Raw genomic sequence first — 23,474 nt, 5'->3', positions numbered from 1 at the left:
AGCATATGTCAAGCTTTCCATATTAAAGATTTCTTGAATTATACTTTGCCATTCTTAACATTTTGGGCTTCTACTTTATACCAGTTCCTGGTAATGGCTTTTCTAATTGCAGTAAGGATAACTTTTATCAGGTATCTGTCACTACCCATCACATTCTCTGGAACATTACAGTTCTAGGGACTTCATATACTAGGACATCTTTTAACACCGAACACACATAATCCCAAAAACAATGACATCTTCTGACATTCCCCAAAACAATGGGTGTGGTTAGCATCCACATGGTCCCACAGCCGCCAGCATGGCTGTTGTATGCCTAGCTGTTGACTTTTCATTCTAGGAGTGATAAAAACAAAAAAGGCAATTTTTTTCCCCAACAAAACTCTCTCCATGTTCTTGAGTTTGTAGAGGTACATTGAGTACTGCATCTATTGTCCCAGTCTTCCTCTGAGATGTCTATATTCAGTTCCTTTTCTCAATTTTACTTTAATATAAAGAGTTGAGTCTTTTCTAGAGGCTATCTGGCCATGACAAAGTAAATAGATTATCTTCGACATTGCCTGATTTATATGCATTTCAAATCACATGTTTAGCCATATTTGGTTTGGTATTGAAGAATACATTTCTCTCTTTTTAGAAATAGTCCCTTAACTGTAAGTTTCTGAAGAAATCTTGGTTTTCCATGCTATATTTCTCTTTTTAAATTCTGAAAACATAAGAATTCTCCATCTTCTACAATGTTACAAAGTTCTGTAATGCCTCTCTCAGACCATTCCTTATTTTTTAAAATCATAGATACCTGGTTTAAATTTTGGATCAAAACGCAAACCATTTCAACATTCCTGTTAATGTCCCAAATGTGTCTTTATCCCCAGCTACAGACTGGATTGGGCGACCTTGAACGGCAGCCTCAATATCTTTCCATATAGCACTGTATTGTGTCACACCAACACACTATTGGCCTAAATTGTGCAGCTAAGTAATATTCCCTAAGATTAGGTAGTGCCATCCCCTTTGTCTTTAGGGAGCTGAAGAGTCTAATATCTAATCCTTGGTTACCTCCAAATGTACTGTGATATTAATTGTTTCAGGGGGACTGCAACTGATAGACTGGAATATGTAAAGCAATCTGGGGAAAATATAAATTTAACTGTCTCTATTATAGAGCTGAAATCTAAATGAAGAAGGGACCATCTTTCTACTGTATATTTTTAAGAATATTTAGGATAATTGGTTTATAGTTTGTTATATACACTGAGTGTGCAAAACAATATGAACACCTGCTCCTTTCATTACATAGACTAACCAGGTGAAAGCTATTTTCCCTTATTGTCACTTGTTCAATCCATTTCAATAAGTGTAGATGAAGTGTAGGAGGGATTGATAAGCCTTGAGAGGATTGAGACATTGTGTATGCGTGCCATTCAGAGGGTGAATGGGCAAGGCAAAATATTTACATTCCTTTGAACAGGGTATGGTGGTTGTGCCAGGCAACCCCATTTGTGTCAAGAAATGCAACGTTGCAGGGTTTTTCACACTCAACAGTTCCCAGTGTGTATCAACAATAGTCCACCACCAAAGGACATCCAGCCAACTTGAATATTAGCTGTTTACTTTGCAAGCTCATCAGCAATTGGGCAACAATTACTAGCATAGGTCTACTGATATTTTGGATATGTAACAATTGCATGGAATTGATCATTTACTTATGAAGCTTGCATTTGGATTTAATTTTTTTTATGTGGACACCTGCTCGTCTCAATACAAAATGAATATGGAGTTGGTCCCCTCTTTGCTGCTATAACTGCCTCCACTCTTCTGGGATGGTTTTCCACTAGATGTTGGAACAGTGCTGTGGGGACTTTCTTCCATTCAGCCACTAGAGCATTAGTGAGGTCAGGCACAGATGTTGGGCGATTAGGCAGTCAGCGTTCCAATTCATCCCAAAGGTGTTTGATGGGGTTGAGGTCAAGGCTCTGTGCATGCCAGTTAAGTTCTTCCACACCGACCTCGACAATCCATCTCTGTATGGACCTCGCTTTGTGCATAGGGGCATTGTAATGATGAAACAGGAAAGGGCCTTCCCCAAACTGTTGCCACAAAGTTGGAAGCACAAAATTGTCTAGAATGTCATTGTAAGCTGTAGTGTTAAGATTTCCCCCATGCCAGAACCATGAAAAATAGCCCCTGACTATTATTCCTCTTCCACCAAACTTTACAGTTGGCATTATGCATTTGTTTTCCTGGCATCTGCCAAACACAGATTAGTCAGTCAGACTGCCAGATGGTGAAGTGTGATTCATCACCACAGAGACCACGTTTCCACTGCTCCAGAGTCTAATGGTGGCACGCTTTACTCCACTCCAGCCTATGCTTGGCATTGCGCATGCTGATCTTAGGCTTGTGTACGGCTGCTCAGCCATGGAAACCAATTTCATGAAGCTCCTGAAAAACAGTTAATGTGCTGATGTTGCTTCCAGAGGCAGTTTAGAACTTGGTGGTGAATATTGCAACCGATTTTTACGCGCTATGCGTTTCAACACTCGGCAGTCCCGTTCTATGAGTTTGTGTGGCCTACCACTTTAAGGCTGAGACATTGTTGCTCCCGGACTTTCCACTTCACAATAACAGCACTTCCAGTTTACCGGGGCAGCTCTAGCATGGCAGAAATTTGACAAACTGACTTGTTGGAAAGGTGGCATCCTATGACAGTGCCACACTGAAAGTCACTGAGCTCTTCAGTAAGGCCATTCTACTTCCAATGTTTGTCTATGGAGACTGCATGGCTTTGTGCTCAATTTTATGCAACGGGTGTGACTAAAATAGCTCAATCCACTAATTTCAATGAGTGTCCACATACTTTTGTATATATAGTGTATTACTGTGGCAAAGACTTAACTTGCGCTCTCCAAACTACCGCCAGTGGAGAGTGCTTTTTTTCTCTTGTTGAAATGCTTGCTCTCACACATTTAAAATGCGTAGGCCGGCCCCATGTGGTAAATCTATATTCCATCTCATACTACAATAACTGCTGGCGGTTCATCATTCCATCCCCGTACAGTTTATTGCAACACAGCCATTTCTGTTTGATAGGCCTACGATACATTGTTCTGTAGCCAACCATTTCTTACCCTCAGTGGGCACAATGTTTATTCTGCACATGAATGTTCACAAGACTCATGGAGGTAGAAGTTCTGTTTATTAAATTCCATGTTTTAGTTTTTTTTGTTCATATTTCCCGGGTTATGTCAGAGTTCTGTGTCCTATGTCTCTGTCATTCTGGTTGTGCGTAATAAGAGCGTGTAATAGGCTATGTGGACTGCACTCCACACGTTGGAGTCGTTGAATAAGATAAAATTATTGTTTCGTATATGCATGATGTTGGAATATCATTAATAATCAGTGCTCGACTTGGGCAGTCCCTCTTCAGAGCTGAGTACGGCGACCTCAAATGTTCTACTGCTGGAACTCCTGTTCCTCTTATAGAATATTAGCTCTAAAGAATTGTGGAGCTCCTGAACCTAAATATAAACAGTACTGGCACCCAACATAAGTACCTGCACCTATTTCAGCCCAAATCAAGCCCTGATAATAATAATTTAGTCTGATTAAGACTTAATATACCAATGTAACAATGGATGTGGAAATGGCCTGTTACATTGCAGAACCAGTTCATTGGTTGTAATTGCCAATTGGGTAATTGTATGGTTCTAGGGTCCCTATTTTACAATTACATAATTAAAATGTGTTATAGACAAAGTAATGAAAAGGGCTGTCTGGCAGACTCAATAAATTGACAAAACTTTGTAGTCGAACAAGTCCTTGCAGGTATAGATTTTTTTTTAGAGGCTTGCTCTTAGAATGCACAACTTGGACTTGACTTGAGTCTAAACCCATTCTACTTGGGACTCGATTTTAGACTCAGACCTTGTGACTTGCTTGTGACTTGGCGTCAACATGGGCCAGCATCCCTGTGGAACGCTTAGTTTTGGGAAGCAAGTGTTAGGGTCAGTAAATTTTATGCTCTTTTCCTCTGATGCTAATAACTCGAAAATCATAATTTTGCTTTATCACTCTGCTCAATGTACAAGGCAATGTACAAGGCTCAGGTGAGGTGCAACATCCCTGACGTGTGCCACGTTGTAAAGTTATTTTATTTGTCCGATGGCCATTCCCTTTAATGACAAATGTTTTAAAAATCTCTCTAAAACTTGATATAAGTAAAATGAACGCTAAATGCCTTTTCTGCATCTAAATGGACCAATAAGTGCATTCTCTTAATCTTATTTATGATATGTAGTTATCTTGGGTTTGACGGCCTCTAATAGACCCAGTTTGGCCCAACTCAATTTTATCCGATAAAGGTTTCAAGTCTCTTGGTAATAACCCGAGGTGTATATCTTATAGTCATAATTCAAAATCGAGATTGGCCTATAATTACTGATATGTTCGTTGTCTTTACCCTCTTTTGGTAAGACAGTTATGATGGCTTCCTTCCATGAGGATAAAAGTCAATATGTAATTTCAGAGCATCCACAACGTCACCCTGTGATTTTAAACTAAACTCAGCAAAAAAAGAAACATCCCTTTTTCAGGACCCTGTCTTTCAAAGATGATTCATAAAAATCCAAATAACTTCCCAAACCTTAATTTGTAAAGGGTTAAAAACACATTTTTCCCATGCTTGTTCAATGAACCATAAACTATTAATGAACATGCACCTGTGGAACATTCGTTAAGACACTAACAGCTTACAGACGGTAGGCAATTAAGGTCACAGTTATGAAAACATAGGACACTAAAGAGGCCTTTCTACTGACTCTGAAAAACACATAAAATAAAGATTCCCAGGGTCCCTGCTCATCTGCGTGAACGTGCCTTAGGCATGCTGCAAGGAGGCATGAGGACTGCAGATGTGGCCAGGGCAATAAATTGCAATGGAAGTACTGTGAGACACCTAAGACAGAGCTACATGGAGACAGGATGGACAGCTGATCGTCCTCGCAGTGGCAGACCACGTGTAACAACACCTGCACAGGATCGGTACATCCAAACATCACAGCTGCGGGACAGGTATAGGATGGCAACATCCACTGCCCGAGTTACACCAGGAACGGACAATCCCTCCATCAGTGCTCAGACTGTCCGTAATAGGCTGAGAAAGGCTGGACTGAGGGCTTGTAGGCCTGTTGTAAGGCAGGTCCTCACCAGACATCTCCGGCAACAACGTCGCCTATGGGCACAAACCCACCGTTGCTGGACCAGACAGGATTGGCAAAAAATGCTCTTCACTGACGAGCTGTCAGGCAGGGGTGATGATCGGATTTTGAGGTGGAGAGTCCGTGATGGTCTGGGGCAGTGTGTCACAGCATCATCAGACTGAGCTTGTTGTCATTGCAGGAAATCTCAAAGCTGTGCGTTACAGGGAAGACATCCTCCTCCCTCATGTGGTACCCTTCCTACAGGCTCATCCTGACATGACCCTCCAGCATTACATTTACATTACATTTAAGTCATTTAGCAGACGCTCTTATCCAGAGCGACTTACAAATTGGTGCATTCACCTTATGACATCCAGATGACAATGCCACCAGCCATACTGCTCGTTCTGTGTGTGATTTCCTGCAAGACAGAAATGTCAGTGTTCCTCCATGGCCAGCAAAGAGCCCGGATCTCAATCCCATTGAGTACGTCTGGGACCTGTTGGATCGGAGGGTGAGGGCTAGGGCCATTCCCCCCAGAAATGCCTGGGAACTTGCAGGTGCCTTGGTGAAAGAGTGGTAACATATCACAGCAAGAACTGGAAAATCTGGTGCAGTCCATGAGGAGGAGATCCACTGCAGTACTTAATGCAGCTGGTGGCCACACCAGATACTGACTGTTACTTTGGATTTTGATCCCCCCTATGTTCAGGGACACATTATTCCATTTATGTTAGGCATATGTCTGTGAAACTTGTTCAGTTTATGTCTCAGTTGTGAATCTTATGTTCAGACAAATACTTACACAAGTTTGCTGAAAATAAACGCAGTTGACAGTGAGAGGACGCTTCTTTTTTTGGTGAGTTTACATTTTCCAATCTGTGTTCTGTTTGATCATTTTCTTCTGTAGGGTGACATTGGTAAAGAGATGTACATCATAAAGGGTGGAGAGGTGCAGGTGGTTGGTGGACCAGATAACTCCATTGTGTTTGTGACGCTGAAGGCCGGCTGTGTGTTTGGAGAAATCAGGTATTATCATTACACTACAATATTCCAATGTAATAATATTAACCTCCAGTAGAAGAGCTTCCCACTGGGCAAAAACTGGTTGGATCAAAGTTAGTTTCCAAGTAATTTCAACCAAAATAATCTGTGATTGACCTTGAATCAACGTAGAAAACTGATTATATATATTTTTTTAAGTCAATGTAAGAGAATATATTTTTTTCCTGACAAATTCACATTAGTTGACAATACAAACAAATCAAAATCAGATGTTGAACTGTTGTCTGTGCCCAGTGGGTTACTATTACAGATGAATTTCTAAGTGTGAGTGTTGGTCGAGGATCTTCAGAGCTCTGAATCGGTGCTCTTCCTCAGTCTGCTACAGTCTGCCAAAGATGGCGGGAACAGAAGGACTGCTAACGTAAAAGCTCATGGCTTTGTAAACCTTTTTGTCCTGGATAAGAAAGACCTGGTTGACATCTTGGTCCACTACCCAAATTCACAGAGAGTGCTGGCCAAGAAAGGAAGGTAAGTTCTTTGCGTGAGCTAGCTAATGTATGAGACCTATACTAAGAATGAGCAAAGTTAGACTTACCATAATTAAATCAAGTTCTGTGTGTTTTTAATCAACCGCTCTGCAAGATTGTGATCGTTGTGTCTCTAAGATTGTTGACTGTTGTGAGTCTGCTCTGAAAGGAAACTGATGAAGGCGAAGGGTCCGGCTGGTGCTAAGGGTGAGGTTGACAAGACGAAAGGAATAGCGCTGTTTGGACCCAAACCCCCCACTCCTAAAATGGCGCGCATCTTTGGAGGCTTTGGCAAAGGAGGCTTCTTGGAGAAACTCAAGGTACAGATCACCTACAGCTCCCTTTACATTAGTATTACGCACTACGACAGAGCACCCACATTACACATGGCATAGCACCCACTGACAAGCTATAGCTCGACATTGCAGCATGCCCATGTTGTCGACCAGACTGTGTTCAATATTGAGGGCATGCACCCCAAGTTGAGCACTGTTACCGGGATACAGTGCTGTGAAAAAGTACTAGCCCCCTTTCTAATTTAGCATATTTTTGATATTGAATGTTATCAGATCTTCAACTAAAACATAACATTAGATAAAGGGAACCTGAGTGAACAAATAACACACTTATTTCATAAACAAAGTTATGCTACACTTAATTCCCCTGTGTGAAAAAAGTCATCCTTACACTCACTAACTGGTTGGGCCACCTTTACCGGCAATGACTCCAACCAAATGCTTCCTGTAGTTGTTGATCAGTCTCTCACGTTGTTGTTGAGGAATTCTGACACACTCTTCCATGTAGAATTGCTTTAATTCAGCAACGTGGGTTTAAGCATGAACTGCTCGTTTCAAGCTTTGACTAGGCCATTCCAAAACATCAAATTTGTTGCTTTTTAACCATTTTCATGTAGACTTTTTTTGTTTTACGGCCTGACATTCTCCTGTAGAATTATCTGATATAGAAGGAACCATGAATTCTGCTCTGTTAGGCAAGTCGTCCAGGTCCTGAGGCAACAAAGCATCCCCAAAGCATCGCACAACACCAGCATGCCTGACCGTTGGTATAAAGGGTTCTTCCTGTGGAATGCAGTGTTTGGTTTTCGCCAGGCATAATGGGACCAATCAGACTGTAAGCCGAAGCGCAGCTGGATCATGCAGCAAGACAATGATCCAAAACACACAATCAAGAAAATGTCTAAAAACCAACAAATGTGAAGTTTTGGAATGGCCTAGTCAAAGTCCAAACCTAATCCCAATTGAGATGTTGTGACAGGACTTGAAAACCACATGTTGCTGAGGTACAGCATTTCTGCATGCAAGATTGGGCCAAAATCCCTCCACAGGAAGCATTTGGTTGCAGTGATTGCAGTTAAAGGTGGCACAACCAGTTATTGAGTGTAAGGGGGCAATTACTTTTTCACACAGGGGAATTGGGTGATGCCTAACTTTAATAAAATAGGTATCCATTTTCTTGTTATTTGTAAACTCCGGTTCCCTTTAATATTAGGTTTTTGTTGAAGATCTGATAACATCCAGTATAAAGAAATAGAGAAAATCAGAAAGGGGACAAATACCTTTTCACGGCACTGTAGATACGATCTGGCTTAGGTGATCAACTCTTAGATCTCATACAGTATTTGATTTATAAGGATAAAGGCTACCTACAGTAGAAATATCTGACTGAGGTTCATGTTTTCTTTCTTTCCAGGCTGCACAAGCAAAGGAGCAGCAGCAGGGGAAGTAAAAGAGTGGAGGGTGAGACATCTGATCCTTTACTTGGATCTGCCATCTTTGTTTATATTCCTCTACTGCACTGGAGTGTATTCATTAGTACACACCGCAGCAAAACATTTAGCAATGTCTTAGAAATATTTTTGTTTTGATTGATCCCAGAACCAAATATTGCGTGCGTTGTTGACAATTTATTATGCTTGGATTAGTCAGTGAGTTCTGATCTCTGTGCTTTTAGCATTATGATGGAGAATACCAGCATGTTAAACTTTGTACACTGTAAATAGTACTTTTCATAAAACTATTAAAATGTTTACTACAACTACAGTGTCTTATCTTATTCATTTCAGTTAACATCAGATATTTTTTTCAGCTGATCTGACTGGTCAAAAGACCAATTAATGAAATTAAGAATTGAGCTGCCTGTGTAAACGCAACCTTAGAATCCTATGGAATCAATGTAACATTAAAAAAACAAGTTGAAGAAGCAAACTTTTTTTCCCACCTAAGAAAGATGAGACACACATTGTGGTAGATAAACAACGTTTACTTGTGATCATCATACAATATTAGAAATATGCTCGATTCCTTAGGGGGAAAAACAGCTATAAATGGCACAAGGCACACGTAAGGCCAGAGAGGGTGTGGTATAAGGCTACGGGCTGCTCTTATGCACGACGCAACTAATTAGAACAGTAAAAAGTACATTTTTTGTCATACCCATGGTATTCGGTCTGATATACCACTGCTTTAAGCTAATCAGCATTCAGGGCTCGAACCACCCAGGATATAATATAATATAGGACATTGACATAACTTGGAAGAGCAGAAAGAACCATTTGATTGTGTTACTTACTATACTGTAGTAGTATCTATAATATAAGGCCCTCAATTTATAGGAACCCATAAACAAATTATGAATTACAAAATAACTAATACAGTTGAAATTCCAGTTTAAACCTGATCAATTATCAGTGGGGAAGGAGAAGTTAAAGTAAATTGTTTATCAATATTAACACAAAATGTATGCTGAAGCTGACATTTACATAATGAATATGGTCATAATTGAATTAAATTATTTATGCTCAAATGGAATAGGAACTCTGCAAGCTAGTCCATAAAGTGTCTCTGCAAGCATAATTGGCACAAGAGGAAGAAAAATGAGCGCTCTATAGCGACTCAATACACAAACATCAAGAAATCAGCATTATTCTGGAGTGGAACGATTAATACACTATGAATGTCATTCACTCAAAAGCTGCATTCACAACACAATATCCAATTTGCTAAACTGTCAGTTTAAAAACCATCACTTAAAAAGAAGCATGAATTTAGCCTGTTTGAATAAACAAAATTTACCTCAATTATTTTGAGGACTGGATAATTACTGTAGATACAATGCTACTCACAGCTGGAAAACTAATCTATACTGAGCATTAAACTTAGTAAAAATATACAAATGTGCCAAGCTATAATAAAAACATCTGATGAAGCAAGGTTTATAGTAAAATAGGGTGGCAGATAGCCTAGCGGTTAAGCGCGTTGGGCCAGTAACTGTAAGGTTACTGGTTCGAATCCCAAGCTGACTAAGTGAAAAATATGTTGTTGAGCAAGGCACTTATCCAGAGCAACTTACAGGAGCAATTATGGTTAAGTGTCTACTAAAAAAGGCAAAACAGTATAAAATAGGAGTAACTAAGAAGCATTAGGGTACTTAAAAAAAGATTGCCATTGCCTAGTGAGTCTACACGACCCTTCCACAGTTGTCACATTTTACACCTTTAAAAGGGATTTCATTAGATGTTTTTTCATACTGATCTAAACAGCCTGCTCCACATTTTCAAATTGAATGAAGTAAAGAAAATTGTCAAAATGAATTACAAAAAATGTACGTCTTTTTACACTCCAGAGTTAATACTTGGTGGAAGCACCTTTGGCAGCAATTAAAGTAGTGATGGGGCAGTAATTAAAGTAGTGATGGGGCAGTAATTAAAGTAGTGATGGGGCAGTAACTGATAGTTACATGTTATTATATCGATACTTTGACAAGTATTGATTTGTAAAAAAAATATATAAAAACAGTTTGGCTCGTCGGCTGTTCCTGCGCCAAAACGCCAGTATTTTTCATCCTATAGCTTGTTCTCCATCTTTTCAAATAGTAAGCCAACACTTTCCTTTCCATGACTGATTAAAAAAAATAATTATCATGCGTTCAGCAGACATATAGTGAGCAATATGTTTGGAACATCAAATCGCAATATATATCGTAGGAAGAAATACAATTGAATCCCTTTTAGATTTAGTTTTAAGGCAGCAAAATGTGACAACTGTGCAAGGGATGTGTAGACTTTCACTAGACACTGTGCATATGGGTATATGTACACATGCTTCTGGGACTGGCCTACTGACGGAGATTGGGAACAAGCCAGACTGGACCAATGTGTTGTTGGTTGCTGTAAGTACACATGCAGTGTTTTGTAGAATTTCCTCCTAAAAAACTTCCATCCTGCTCAATTCAACCTGACACATGCTAGTTAGTAATGGCTAGAGCTTTGTATACCTGTCATGATCCCTTTGACACAATGATAAATAGCAGAGTGCTTATGGTAGCTACTGAGATGAGCGACTGTCTACTCGTCTTCGATCAGGTGGGGATGGGTTGGTACTGGGGTTGGTTCCTCTCCTGGGCACTAGGAGGTCAGGGTGGGCATGTCTGCCGTAGCTGGCGGTGTAGGGACGGGGGCAGGGGGAGTGTCAGTGTTTGGAGGACTCAGCTTGTTCATGTTGAAGTAGGTGACCACCTGACCAGGGACTTCAGCCAACACAGACTGGGCCAGAGCTTCTTTAGGAGACTGGAGATGGAAAGAAAAGAGGGGGGAATGGAGAAAGTAAAGAGACAATTAAGGAAAATGCAGAGAGAGGCAACAAACATTTGAGAAAATGAGTATCTATTTGTGACAAATGATCATATAGGGCAGGCATTTTCACAATGATTAAATACCAGGCTGACAATACAGGCGTGAGCAGAACCATGCATTGAATAGGACTACTTTCATTCAAGTCCCTTGTACTTTCATACAAAATAACCAATGACAACAATAGGGCTGGGTGAGTTCTGCAAGCAGCCATGCTCTATGATTATTCTAAGCTAGCTAGTAGCTAGGACAGGCGTACCATGGAAGCAAGCACACAGGCAGGGGTTGGGTTGAAGAAGCCAATGGGGAGTAGCTGAAGCATTTGGGGGATGTATCCCTACATTTCTACGAAGTACTGGGCTGAGGCTGGGACTCATAGGGCTGAGGCTGATGGGGCTGAGGGCTGGGACTCAGGGTCATGGGGAGGCTTCAGTTTGTGTATACTGAAGTAGGACACCACTTGTCCAGGCAACTCTGCCAGTACGCATTGAGCAAGAGCTTCCCTGGGTGCCTGAAACAAGATGAGAAGGTACAGTAACAATGCTGAGTGGGAGAGGCTCTAAGGGTTGGGGGGGGTAGTTGAAGTGATGCAGATTTCAGCAATTGAGGATCCATGATGATTTGAAAGGAGATGTTTTTGAAAATTTGAGGTGGTTAAACCTATGCTGGGTGGCCTTAAAGCAGGCAGTTAGTCAGTACACAGGAGACTACACCCACAGACCTAGAATGAGCAGAACAGGATTCACACTCAAGTCAATGATGCCATAATTGTGGTTATTTTTCTATGGTATCAACACCTCAGTCATCCTATAAAAAACGTTGTAGAAACATATGGATACCATCATCCAAGCCTTTCCAGAGAGCAGAGCAGCTGTAAGCAGCATGATGATCTACTCACGTTCTGGAACTGTCTGAAGGGGACAAACTGGACTATGTCCCGTGCAGCAGTCTCTCCCGTTGGCGCTCTGAGCCGCCCGTCGTCACCGTCCAGGAACTCCATGGCGGTGAAGTCGGCCCCGCCCACACCGATGATGATAATGGACATGGGCAGACGGGAGGCATTAACGATGGCGGAGCGTGTCTGGTCCAGATCCGTGATCACGCCGTCCGTTATGATCAGGAGGACAAAGTATTGCTTGGAAGAGGGAGGAGAAGAGGATGAGGAGTATGAATTTGGCTATTTGAGGTTGGAATCAACAATACATGTTGTTTGAAGTACAGTAGACCAACATAGCTACTGAAGTAGGTCAAAGCTGTGTGCTGGAAAACCTTACAGTACAGACAGAGGCAGTACAGTATGTAGCATACTGTAGCTACTCACAGAGGCAATACAGTATGTAGCATACTGTAGCTACTCACAGAGGCAGTTTTCTGCTGGGTAGCCTGCATAGCGAAGCGGGCTACATGGTTGATGATGGGAGAGAAGTTAGTGGGACCGTAGAGCTTCACCTGGGGAAGACACACTCTGTAGGCCTCCACTACACCCTCGATACCTGTAGACGCATACACAAACTGTGAAAAACTCCCAAACCCTATATTACCATATTATAACTGTTTCCTTCAAAAACTGTCTGCACACATACCTGCACAGAATGGATTTGCAGAGTTGAAATTGAGAGGGAACTCATGAGAAACCTGTAAAACACAATACATCCAGAACAATTTAATGAGAATTTCTGATAGAAATAATACTTGTAGACCCAAATGGATCCAGATTGAAATGTTCAGCTTATAAAGGCTCCATAAAGCCTTTATAAAACACCACATCAGTGTTAATCTATAACTGTATGTCATGCATTATAAAATGTTTAAAAAATGTGGCACAACCCACTGTCAAATATGACAAACCTATGCTTTATAAAAGGTGGCATAAGCACCACTTAAAAAAGGCCTTATATATACAGTTGAAGTCAGAAGTTAACAAACACCTTAGCCAAATACATTTAAACTCAGTTTTTCACAATTCCTGACATTTAATCCTAGTAATAATTCCCTGGCTTAGGTCAGTTAGGATAACCACTTTATTTTAAGATGGTGAAATGTCAGAATAATAGTAGAGAATTATTTATTTCATCACATTCCCAGTGGGTCAGAAGTATACATACAGTCAATTAGTATTTGTTAGCATTGCCTTTAAATTGTTTAACTTGGGTAAAACATTTTGGGTAGCGTTCTACAAGCTTCCCAAAATAAGGTCAGGTGAATTTTGGCCCATTCCTCCTAACAGAGCTGGTGTAGGCCTCCTTGCTCGCACACGCCTTTTCAGTTCTGCCCACATATTTTCTATAGGATTGAGGTCAGGGCTTTGTGATGGCCACTCCAACACCTTGACTTTGTTGTCTTTAAGCCATTTTGCCACAAATTGGAAGTATGCTTGTGGTCATTGTCCATTTGGAAGACACATTTGCGACCAAGCTTTAACTTCCTGACTGATGTCTTGAGATGTTTCTTCAGTATATCCACATCATTTTCCTGCCTCATGATGCCATCTACAGTGGGGCAAAAAAAGTATTGAGTCAGCCACCAATTGTGCAAGTTCTCCCTCTTAAAAAGATGAGGCCTGTAATTTTCATCATAGGTACACTTCAACTATGACAGACAAAATGAGAAAGAAAATCCAGAAAATCACATTGTAGGAATTTTAATGAACTTATTTGCAAATTATGGTGGAAAATAAGTATTTGGTCACCTACAAACAAGCAAGATTTCTGGCTCTCACAGACCTGTAACTTCTTCTTTAAGAGGCTCCTCTGTCCTCCACTCGTTACCTGTATTAATGGCACCCGTTTGAACTTGTTATCAGTATAAAAGACACCTGTCCACAACCTCAAACAGTCACACTCCAAACTCCACTATGGCCAAGACCAAAGAGCTGTCAAAGGACACCAGAAACAAAATTGTAGACCTGCACCAGGCTGGGAAGACTGAATCTGCAATAGGTAAGCAGCTTGGTTTGAAGCAATCAACTGTGGGAGCAATTATTAGGAAATGGAAGACATACAAGACCACTAATAATCTCCCTCGATCTGGGGCTCCAAGCAAAATCTCACCCCGTGGGGTCAAAATGATCACAAGAACGGTGAGCAAAAATCACAGAACCACACGGGGGGACCTAGTGAATAACCTGCAGAGAGATGGGACCAAAGTAACAAAGCCTACCATCAGTAACACACTACGCCGCCAGGGATTCAAATCCTGCAGTGCCAGACGTGTCCCCCTGCTTAAGCCAGTACATGTCCAGGCCCGTCTGAAGTTTGCTAGAGAGCATTTGGATGATCCAGAAGAAGATTGGGAGAATGCCATATGGTCAGATGAAACCAAAATATAACTTTTTGGTAAAAACTCAACTCGTCATGTTTGGAGGACAAAGAATGCTGAGTTGCATCCAAAGAACACCATACCTACTGTGAAGCATGGGGGTGGAAACATCATGCTTTGGGGCTGTTTTTCTGCAAAGTGACCAGGACAAATGATCCGTGTAAAGGAAAGAATGAATGGGGCCATGTATCGTGAGATTTTGAGTGAAAACCTCCTTCCATCAGCAAGGACATTGAAGATGAAACGTGGCTGGGTCTTTCAGCATGACAATGATCCCAAACACACCGCCCGGGCAACGAAGGAGTGGCTTCGTAAGAAGCATTTCAAGGTCCTGGAGTGGCCTAGCCAGTCTCCAGATCTCAACCCCATAGAAAATCTTTGGAGGGAGTTGAAAGTCTGTGTTGCCCAGCAACAGCCCCACTGCTCTAGAGGAGATCTGCATGGAGGAATGGGCCAAAATACCAGCAACAGTGTGTGAAAACCTTGTGAAGACTTACAGAAAACATTTGACCTCTGTCATTGCCAACAAAGGGTATATAACAAAGTATTGATATCATCTTTTTTTATTGACCAAATCCTACAATGTGATTTTCTGGATTTTTTCTCCTCATTTTGTCTGTCATAGTTGAAGTGTACCTATGATGAAAATTACAGGCCTCATCTTTTTAAGTGGGAGAACATGCACAATTGGTAGCTGACTAAATACTTTTTTGCCCCACTATTTTGTGAAGTGCACCAGTCCCTCCTGCAGAAAAGCACCCTCACAACATGATGCTGCCACCCCCGTGCTTCACGGTTGGGATGGTGTTCTTCGGCTTGCAACCTCCCTCTTTTTCCTCCAAACATAACGATGCTCATTATGGCCAAACAGTTCTATTTTTTCCCTCCATCAGACCAGAGGAGACAGAACGCGTCTCCTTCCTGAGCGGTATGACGGCTGTGTGGTCCCATGGTGTTTATACTATTGTTTGTATAGATGAACGTGGTACATTCAGGCATTTGGAAATTGATCCCAAGGATGAACCAGACTTGTGGAGGTCTACAATTTATTTTCTAAGGTCTTAGCTGATGTCTTTTGAAATGTCCCATGATGTCAAGCAAAGAGGCACTGAGTTTGAAGGTAGGCCTTTAAATACATCCACAGGAACACCTCCAATTGACTCAAACAATGTCAATTAGCCTATCAGAAGCTTCTAAAGTCATGACATAATTTCCTGGAATTTTCCAAGCTGTTTCAAGGCAGTCAACTTAGTGTATGTAAACTTCTGACCAACTGGAATTGTAATACAGTGAATTATAAGTGAAATAATCTGTCTCTAAACCAAATTGTTGGAAAATTACTTGTGTCATGCACAAAGTAGCTGTCCTAACCGACTTGCCAAAACTATAGTTTGTTAACAAGAAATGTGTGGAGTGGTTGAAAAACAAGTTTTAATGACTCCAACCTAAGTGTAAGTAAACTTCTCCGTATTATTCAGAGCCCCATGAAATCACATCATATATGCATTCTACAGACCCTACTGAGCATTCCCTAAAATACCTATACTGCTGCACCGAGAATGGTTCTTGCTCTAAGCAAATATGTATTCCATATACAGTGATTCGCATTGTGTGCATTTACTTGACCATGGAACAGGTTTTAAAAGCCAGATTGAATTCAAATGTCACTTAAATATGAACAAATATGAATCATTGTTAATTTGTAGACATATATCATGAATGGTGGGGACATTTATTTAGAACATTTTTGAAAATCCATGATCAGGCAGTACTTTTTTAGTGTTGCTGACGAGACGCTGATCGGGTGATGAGTTCGCAAAACAAATGCCACTGGACAGCGAAAAACAAGTTAAGCTTTATTTTTTTACATTTAAATTAGTTTGTACTGAGGTAGTTAAGTGTCGAGTTAAATTACATACTGTAGCTAGCTCAGTCGTTGTTTCAAATAATGTCGGTGACATCACAGCAGGTAGATTAAATTTAGCTAGCTAGCAGGCTCAGATAAATACAAATCCCCTTCATAGAGCCATGTCACAGCATGAGATTTGTAAATTAAAGAAGTATAATATACTTCTTATAGTATAACATAATAATATGAATTGGAGTTTCCCAATCTTCCCCTTATCCAGATGCTGTGACAAAGGCATTTCCTAACAGACCTGCTAACTTTCTCTGATGTTACTTTAAGGTAGGAACCAACATGCAGTACCTCCAGCAGGAAGAGCGGCAAGAACCATTCGTCCGCCAGCTCAGGGACAAGCTACACTATTCACAGGCCCATGTACTATTTAATGTAATTGCATTGCTGAACTTTTTGAAACTTAATGTATTTGTATTGTTTCAAAAATGTACAAATAAAATGTATGGTTTAAACATGTCTAATGATTATTGTTTCAGCTGTTAGTGATAATTCCCTAAGTGTTGATACATTTGTGTATAAATCATTAAGCCTTTATGTATGCGTTATGAATGACCATAGGTGTCTGACCTTAATAGTTAATGACTTGTTTCAGGAAACTAGGCGTATGTCGCACATCACTACTAAACAGGAACATGGAACTTTCATGTGCCTTAATAAACAAATGTGTATGCCATCTGTAAATATAAATAAAATTGTTATAATACAAGCCTAGTTGGTTTAGCCACAGAAAGAGTCAGGAACCTTCCAAATAGCCATTATTGGCTGGACATGATGAGTTCAGATTGGTCTGCCATGTGGCACACTTCTCTGTAACATGAGCTGCTCAGGTAATCCTTTATAAGGTGGCTTTTATGAAAGAAGAACTGCAAAAGTGTTGCTAATGCCCTCCACTTTCTGGAAGACAGAGTTTTGAAATCAGTGGCCAGTGGAAGCAGAGTATGATAGCTAAGGAGATGGAAAAAAAGTCTGCCGTTTGATTGCAAATATGCGGAGGGAGTCGAAATGAGAACACACAGAAAGAAGGCTGTTGTATAAAACACGTGTCTCCGGATTACATCTTCAAACTAAGGGCAACCATGGCATCTGTGACAGAGAGGGAGAAGCATTCATCCATGTATACTGGTAAGAGTCTCACGAGCAACATTTTCTGATATAAGGTTCTAATTTTGTCAAAGTCATTTTCATTGCAAGGTAAAGCATACTGTTAGCTAGCTAGCTAACATTAAACCTAGTTGGTTCGCTTAAGCTACCTGCAGATTCATGCATGGTAGTAACGTTATGAGTTGGGATTAAACAAAAGACTCCATTATGCAAGTAACTCTTTCACTGTACCGTTTACACCTTCTGTATCCTGTGCATGTGACAAATACACTTTGATTTTACTTGATATGTGTGCTTACCAGAGACGGTAGTGTGAAGAACAACATGACCTGCACCAAAGTCGAATTAGGATATAACGTTAGGCAAACGAGACAGTGTCCAAGTTCAAAAATTATCCAGTAGAATGCCCTGCTTTTATTTCATCGCACTCACAACTATAAGCTATTATCGGGAATTAGCTCGCCATTAACTTGTAAATAATGATCTTATTGTGAGTTTATTTTCTGTAATAATGAATACAAATTAGCTAAAGTTAAGACATTGTAAGCTATGATATGGTCATTATTTGAATTGGCTAGCCAGCGAACTTAACGTTAGCTAGCTAACAAGCAAGAAACAAACCAAAACATTGGTTAGAAAGTTGCATGGTTTGCTAGATTGACATATACTAAATACATTTTTAAACAGATGGGTTTGTTGCTAAAATACACTACGCTATTTTGGACTAACAGGCTGCTGATGTCATGCAGCCTGTCATTTTTGTGTTTATACTTTTTCATAATGACAATAGAATGTTCGTGATGTCACTGTGACAACTATCGATAGACGTAGTATAAACCAGCCTTTAGTCTTGAAATCTTTGGTTGCTTAGTACCGTACTCACTCTGTTTCGCACATGGCCTCACATGTGAATCCTTAAAGAGATGGGTGGGGCTAAAGCTTAAGAGGGTGTGAACAATGCTGAATGGGTGTAGACAAAATCTCTCCAGCAGGTGTACCAAAACATTCAAGGGCTATTTTCTCAAAAGTGGGGTTACAAGTTTTTCAATTTTCAAAGTAGAATTACTTTCCCATTGTTCCTCAACTGTAGTGTATGATATACCATTTTCTAGCTCTGAGTTTCTACTTTTATCCAATGTAAAAAAAAAACAAGTGTCATGATACAAGAAATGTATGTATGTGTTATAAAATTACCAAATGGATCTGACTTTAAATTAAGTATAGTGCCATGCGATAGTCTTTATGGATGTCTTATGAATGACCGAAGGTGTCTCACTTCAAGCTAAGTATTACAGGACACTACATAAAGTGTCATTAAATAGGTTATTAACATTCTGCTGATTTATGAAGGTTCTCACGATCCACAGGTTACTGTAGGGAAAAGCTTGTGTGTGTATGTGTCAGAACCAAGATGATTTGGAATAGTCCAACCTGAGACTAACGCACCAAGTATTCCTCTTATGTTCCCATGTTGGAGTCCAGGCCTCGATTACAACCTGTTACATTGGTGCCAACATTTTGTGGCTCATCTTTCAGCAAGGGGAAGTGGGTGAATGTGTCAAAGACTTGACTGGGCACAGCACCGCGCGGTATGGATTGTTTTTGTTGTGTGCGTGTTCGTTTACTGAGGAACATGTAACTTGGTTCCAGAAAAAATACATTTTCAATTTCTTTAGGTTGGGGGGCTTTCTTCAAGGTAAGAGTTTCTTGGTGTAACGTCCTTCCCAGACTATTGCACACACAGCACATACAGTGCCTTGCGAAAGTATTCGGCCCCCTTGAACTTTGCGACCTTTTGCCACATTTCAGGCTTCAAACATAAAGATATAAAACTGTATTTTTTTGTGAAGAATCAACAACAAGTGGGACACAATCATGAAGTGGAACGACATTTATTGGATATTTCAAACTTTTTTAACAAATCAAAAACTGAACAATTGGGCGTGCAAAATTATTCAGCCCCTTTACTTTCAGTGCAGCAAACTCTCTCCAGAAGTTCAGTGAGGAACTCTGAATGATCCAATGTTGACCTAAATGACTAATGATGATAAATACAATCCACCTGTGTGTAATCAAGTCTCCGTATAAATGCACCTGCACTGTGATAGTCTCAGAGGTCCGTTAAAAGCGCAGAGAGCATCATGAAGATCAAGGAACACACCAGGCAGGTCCGAGATACTGTTGTGAAGAAGTTTAAAGCCGGATTTGAATACAAAATGATTTCCCAAGCTTTAAACATCCCAAGGAGCACTGTGCAAGCGATAATATTGAAATGGAAGGAGTATCAGACCACTGCAAATCCACCAAGACCTGGCCGTCCCTCTAAACTTTCAGCTCATACAAGGAGAAGACTGATCAGAGATGCAGCCAAGAGGCCCATGATCACTCTGGATGAACTGCAGAGATCTACAGCTGAGGTGGGAGACTCTGTCCATAGGACAACAATCAGTCGTATATTGCACAAATCTGGCCTTTATGGAAGAGTGGCAAGAAGAAAGCCATTTCTTAAAGATATCCATAAAAAGTGTTGTTTAACGTTTGCCACAAGCCACCTGGGAGACACACCAAACATGTGGAAGAAGGTGCTCTGGTCAGATGAAACCAAAATGGAACTTTTTGGCAACAATGCAAAATGTTATGTTTGGCGTAAAAGCAACACAGCTCCTCACCCTGAATACACCATCCCCACTGTCAAACATGGTGGTGGCAGCATCATGGTTTGGGCCTGCTTTTCTTCAGCAGGGACAGGGAAGATGGTTCAAATTGATGTGAAGATGGATGGAGCCAAATACAGGACCATTCTGGAAGAAAACCTGATGGAGTCTGCAAAAGACCTGAGACTGGGACGGAGATTTGTCTTCCAACAAGACAATGATCCAAAACATAAAACCAAATCTACAATGGAATGGTTCAAAAATAAAGATATCCAGGTGTTAGAATGGCCAAGTCAAAGTCCAGACCTGAATCCAATCGAGAATCTGTGGAAAGAACTGAAAACTGCTGTTCACAAATGCTCTCCATCCAACCTCACTGAGCTCGAGCTGTTTTGCAAGGAGGAATGGGAAAAAATGTCAGTCTCTCGATGTGCAAAACTGATAGAGACATACCCCAAGCGACTTACAGCTGTAATCACAGCAAAAGGTGGCGCTACAAAGTATTAACTTAAGGGGGCTGAATAATTTTGCACGCCCAATTTTTCAGTTTTTGATTTGTTAAAAAAGTTTGAAATATCCAATAAATGTTGTTCCACTTCATGATTGTGTCCCACTTGTTGTTGATTCTTCACAAAAAATACAGTTTTATATCTTTATGTTTGAAGCCTGAAATGTGGCAAAAGGTCGCAAAGTTCAAGGGGGCCGAATACTTTCGCAAGGCACTGTATAAGCCTGGGACATCAACCATTCAAAGTTGGCCTTTTTGGGAGTGCCCATAGAATTCTAAGGGAGTGACCTTACTGAGTAAAGTATTTGTCATTGTCACTATTCAACACAGTCAAAAAGTCATAATTATTGCTAATCCCTGCCCATCCATCTTCTTAAAATGTGATTTTACTACCTAACCCTAACTAATGAAGGCCAAGTTTGGTGCGTTGGGCCACCAGACCTTCCAGGCATTTGGGCAGAAGTGTCTGGGAATGAGATTAGGTGTAATGTGACAGGACATCACTTCAGAGCGTATGCCATCCTTCATCACAACATGCAACCCTTTATAAAGCATGTGCTTACATCACATTCGACATGGGTATTTACGCCACATGACAGATGCTTTCTAACACATGTAGTGCTTATAAAGGCATTAGGGCTTTATGAAGCCTTTAAAAACTGAACGTCATTTAATGCGGGACCGCGATGTTCACAATCTCAGAAACCCAGAACTAAAATCTTGCCTAATAGATTGGTGAGAAGGTAGAGCTCCACGGACCCTTTGTGTCTGGAATTAATTAAGCCTTTCATTTTAGTCATTGAGTGCTGTAGAGTTTTTTCTTGTGTCAATGAACTTGTGACATTCCTGGATTACTCATTGCATTAATAAAGTCTGATTTAAATCAACAAATACAATTGTTTAGACAAAGTTAAGGGTTAAAGATTGTGAATATCTGGCTGTGTTGGCAAAATCACTAAATAGTCAAGCGGGGAGAGGCTGACAGTTGTCACAGTTTTCACAGTTCTTAGACCAATCAGAAATGTCCAGCTAACCCTACGCTAATGACAACATCGGATATCAAAACTGAACTTGGATCTGCGTTAAGTAGCAATGATATCCTTCTCCACTGTCATTTTACGACGGCTATCTCAAACCAGTCATGACTATTCAACAACAAAAAAAATCACTTTCTTTCCAGCAAATTTCTTAGTTACATGGTAGGGTTGGACGGTATTCCGTATATGCCATATACCAGGGTATTTGGGAAAAGCCATGGGATGGTTTTTCAATACCATCAAACCTATTTCTTTGAAGTTTTTCAACAAAATGTAATATTTGTGGCTACTTTTTAAAGTTAATCCCTGCTGTCAACTTGTGATATACGTTAGGTGATAAAGCACACTGCGTTCTTCATTTCAATGGTTACATTTTACATTATGAAGCTTACCATAGTTCCCTAGAACAGCTGAGCCAGTCAGGTGTTTGTAAATATCACAACGGGAGAAAGTGGGAGCTGGTGAGTCCATAGTGTTCTATATCTACCGGCGAGTCCCTGTTATGCAGTGCAGGAGGTGACGAAGTTATACTTGCATGCAATTCACTACTAAATGTTTGCCATCAGATATCGTATAATGTCTTTCTACCAGAAGTCAGAGCTCTGGATGCCATTTTTTCCCCTGAGCTTCCTACTAGTGGTTTTTACTCCTTCGTTCTCTTCTCTGTTCTGTGTATACATGCTCCTCTTCCTTCAAAAAAAGAATGCACCACAACTTTGTTAATTTGCACAATTTCACTCATAAAATGTCCACACTCACCAAAAATGACATTCGTTAGCAACTAGCTTGTTTGACTTTGTGGATTTGCAATTAGTTTGTTCGTTTTCGCTCATTAGCGTTTAGCTAAAGTGGCGGCCAAATGTGATTTTGCTATTAGTTTGTGATAGGGTTTTCTTGCATTATCCTGTTACATGCATCTGTCCACAAGAGATAATGATGTTCACCATATTCATTCTACTTTGCACATTCTTCCACTGCAAATCTACCATTCCAGTGTTTTACATGCTATTTTGTATTTACTTTGCCACCATGGCCTTTTTTTTGCCTTTACCTCCCTTATCTCACCTCATTTGCTCACATCGTATATAGACTTGTTTATACTGTATTATTGACTGTATGTTTGTTTTACTCCAAGTGTAACTCTGTGTTGTTGTATGTGTCGAACTGCTTTGCTTTGTCATGGCCAGGTCGCAATTGTAAATGAGAACTTGTTCTCAACTTGCCTACCTGGTTAAATAAAGGTGAAATAAAATAAATAAATAAATATGAAAATCCGTATTTACCTGCCAGGTAGGTGGGATCTGTGCTCCAAAGCCAAAGGCAGGGAACATTTTGTCACTGCAGGGAACATTTCAGTCAGATACTTACTTCCCCATCATTCAAAACAATGATACAACCACAATGGAAACTAAGAGGCAGGATCATATCCTCACACCTCGTCTATGGAAACCACCTCAGCCTAACTAAAGAGCTAACTTGCATCAGCACATTCCATCATTAAACATGAAAATCCACACACACACACACACACACACTATCCTAATCATTAACATT

At 40.5% G+C, this 23,474-nt stretch overlaps 2 protein-coding genes across 6 annotated transcripts in view; one reads left to right on the top strand and one right to left on the bottom strand.

Annotated features, from left to right (window-relative positions):
- LOC118361158 (cyclic nucleotide-gated cation channel beta-3-like) overlaps window positions 1–9,797 on the top strand; it is a 34,348-nt gene extending 24,551 nt beyond the window's left edge. Inside the window, exons 14-17 of the mRNA XM_052484236.1 lie at window positions 6,112–6,230; window positions 6,582–6,734; window positions 6,903–7,053; window positions 8,444–9,797. Coding sequence (XP_052340196.1) covers window positions 6,112–6,230; window positions 6,582–6,734; window positions 6,903–7,053; window positions 8,444–8,479 — 459 coding nt within the window. The 3' untranslated portion in view covers window positions 8,480–9,797. The remainder of the gene's footprint in view (window positions 1–6,111; window positions 6,231–6,581; window positions 6,735–6,902; window positions 7,054–8,443) is intronic.
- The window catches only part of cpne3 (copine III), a 32,357-nt gene continuing 17,875 nt past the window's right edge, over window positions 8,993–23,474 (bottom strand). For 3 of the 5 annotated variants that reach the window (XM_035741636.2, XM_035741635.2, XM_035741633.2), the window contains 5 exons: window positions 23,204–23,258; window positions 12,965–13,016; window positions 12,741–12,874; window positions 12,280–12,516; window positions 8,993–11,318 (listed from right to left, as the gene is read on the bottom strand). In XM_035741636.2, coding sequence (XP_035597529.2) covers window positions 11,157–11,318; window positions 12,280–12,516; window positions 12,741–12,874; window positions 12,965–13,016; window positions 23,204–23,258 — 640 coding nt within the window. In that variant the 3' untranslated portion in view covers window positions 8,993–11,156. Of the gene's footprint in view, window positions 11,319–11,640; window positions 11,893–12,279; window positions 12,517–12,740; window positions 12,875–12,964; window positions 13,017–23,203; window positions 23,259–23,474 lie in introns of all 5 variants that reach the window. The other 2 variants (XM_035741634.2, XR_004821023.2) reach the window with 2 other exon arrangements.

Source organism: Oncorhynchus keta, chromosome 28, assembly GCF_023373465.1.
Source record: "Oncorhynchus keta strain PuntledgeMale-10-30-2019 chromosome 28, Oket_V2, whole genome shotgun sequence".
In the NCBI taxonomy this organism is placed as follows: Eukaryota; Metazoa; Chordata; class Actinopteri; order Salmoniformes; family Salmonidae; genus Oncorhynchus; species Oncorhynchus keta.
This window is presented reverse-complemented; position numbering and strand designations above follow the sequence as displayed.